The sequence below is a fragment of the Lactuca virosa genome, chromosome 5, assembly GCF_052849685.1.
Source record: "Lactuca virosa cultivar CGN04683 chromosome 5, Lactuca_virosa_CGN04683_v6, whole genome shotgun sequence".
NCBI lineage: Eukaryota > Viridiplantae > Streptophyta > Magnoliopsida > Asterales > Asteraceae > Lactuca > Lactuca virosa.
This window is the reverse complement of record NC_136430.1, coordinates 264234852-264237349: the sequence shown is the minus strand read 5'-3', so window position 1 is coordinate 264237349 and position 2498 is coordinate 264234852. Positions and strand designations below refer to the sequence as shown.

At 38.0% G+C, this 2498-nt stretch overlaps 1 protein-coding gene across 1 annotated transcript; it reads left to right on the top strand.

The window, feature by feature from the left end:
- Positions 1-1342: 1342 nt before the first annotated feature.
- On the top strand, positions 1343-2159 carry LOC145112691 (uncharacterized). The gene is made up of 2 exons (XM_079048828.1): positions 1343-1879; positions 1956-2159. The coding sequence occupies exons 1-2, from the start codon at positions 1343-1345 to the stop codon at positions 2157-2159; spliced, it is 741 nt and encodes a 246-aa protein (XP_078904954.1).
- Positions 2160-2498: the final 339 nt, after the last annotated feature.

The following is a 2498-nucleotide window of genomic DNA, read 5'->3' as shown; positions in this document are numbered from 1 at the left end:
TTGGAGATAACAAGGTCATTGAAGTGTATACAGAACATGGACAAACTAATTTGCTGACCTATTTTATGTCTCCAAAAGGAAAACAAAAGGTTATTATTAAGGAGCTCTGTGATGGTGATCTTCCAAAAGAAGCAAATGCACCTCAAGTACCAGCAAAGGATAAAACCCCAATAATAGATGAAGCTAATGATCAAACACAGTTGCCAGGGTATATGTCATTGATACTCTTTGACAGAGTCCCTACACAAGTTTCACCAGAGTATAGAAGAAATGGAAGGGTGAACTCAATAGTTGGTCAAAGTTCTTGTGCCAAGAAGCTTCGTTTAGTTGAATTGGATGATGTAGTAGAAGATCAAGGTGGTGATCATGCTAAATTGGATGATGTTGTACAAGATCAAGGTGGTGAGAATCCTAAATTAGATGACGTGGTACAAGATCAAGCTGGTGAGCATGCTAACATGGATGATGTGGTACAAGATCAAGATGCTGAGCATGCTAACATGGATGATGTGGTACAAGATCAAGGTGGTGACCATGATAACTTTGATTATGATGACTTTCATCATGAGAACTTTTATCATGATCACTTTGATCCTTTTGATGGAGAACATTATCAACCACCAGAAGATGAGAATGTTGAAGACCATCAGTCTGAACATGAAACGTCTGCTGACAGTGATGATCTTGGGCAACAATCAGAAGAACAGTATGATGAACTTGTTGATGATGAAAACAATGTATCAGAAGTGGAGGTGGATATGACTGACTTTAACCTCAATCTTGATAAGGATGATGGTTGTGTTCAAATGGATGGGTTTCATAACGGGGTTGGGACAAATGATGAACATGAGGACATAGAAGTCATTGACAATGATAGATGGGATTCTTTAGATGAAGGGTCAGAAGATGAAAGGAAAAAAGATGTGTTCTTAAGAATTTGGCTAAGGAGAAAAGATGCAGTCTTGGCAATGTCCATAAGGCCAGTTTTTATGTGGGGCAAAAGTTTAAATCAAAGAAAGATTTGAAAGAAAAAATTGTCATGCCCGCATTAGAAACTAGGAGGAATTTATATTATAAAAAGAATGACAAGCTTAGACTTCGGGCATTGTGTAGAGGCGTAGTCCCTGTCATGAATGCAAGTGGGGTGGTGGGCCTTAATACCAAAAATAAAAGCAAGGGCAAAGAGGTAAATTCAGAAAAAGTAAACTGTAGTTGGTTCCTTCATGCTTCTAGGTCAAACACAGAATCTCCCTGGTTTGTAAGGACATTAAATGACAACCATACTTGCCTTCAAAGTAGGAAGATTAGAGCTTGCACTGCTACTTTTATATCCAAGCGAATCATGGACCAAATCGACACGAATCCAGGGATTCCTCTTCGAGCATTGCAGGAACAACTTCAAAAGGACTTCGAGGTTGGTGTTTCTATTGACAAAGTATTCAGGGCCAAGGCTATTGCAACTAAGATCGTGGAAGGTGACTATACGAAACAATATGAGATCTTGAGGGACTATGTCCTTGAATTGCAAGCAACAAATGTTGACACAAATGTCAAGATTGATGTTTACAGTGAACAAAACCCATCAAACCCAACGAGGAGGTTTAAAAGAATCTACATTTGCTTAGGTCCCCTGAAAAAAGGTTTTAAGGCTGGCCTCAGGGATCTTTTGGGTTTCGATGGTGCGCATATGAAAGGACCATTTCCTGGGCAGGTTCTAACAGTAGTTGGGTTGGACTCTAACAATGGTATTTACCCCCTTGCTTATGCCATTGTTGAGACAGAGAACAAAAGTAGTTGGATATGGTTCTTGCAGTGTTTAGGAGAAGACTTGGATCTTGGTTCAAACTCAAACTTTACTTTTATCACAGATCGACAAAAGGTATCTCTTTCTAACTTGTATTATTAATTACTTATTATTATATAAACTAAATACTTAATTTTTGTTATTGTTTTAGGGTTTAATACCAGCAATAGCCCAACTATTCCCATGTGCTGAGCACAGGTATTGTCTCAGGCACATACATCAGAACATGAGAGTGAAATGGAAATTGAAAGAGTACAAGGATCATTTATGGAGATGTGCAACTGCAACCACTATACCTGAATTTGAACATTGCATGAGAGAATTTAGCAACTATGACAAGGAGGCATGTGAATAGCTTAGAAAGATTCCTCCAAAACACTGGGTAAGAAGCCATTTTACAGGTACATAACTTACCATAAATTACTATATGTTAAATGTGGACTTGTACTTCAAACAATATGTCATTCTTTTTAACAGGCAGAGCAATCTCTAATATACTGTTAAACAACCTTTGTGAGGTATTTAACAGCAAGATAATAGAGGGAAGAGATAAGCCTATCATAGGTTGTTTGGAGTATATTAGACAATACTTGATGAAGAGAATCTGTAATGTTATGAAGGTGATGGACAAGGCAAAAAGGGCCTTTAACACCCACTGCAACAACCATATTGGATGTAAACAAGTCTCATGCAT

Coding starts and splice junctions, on each gene's coding strand:
- LOC145112691 (XM_079048828.1), top strand. CDS start 1,343: ATGGACCAAATCGACACGAATCCAGGGATTCCTCTTCGAGCATTGCAG. Junction 1,880..1,955: donor TTATCACAGATCGACAAAAG/GTATCTCTTTCT, acceptor TTATTGTTTTAG/GGTTTAATACCAGCAATAGC.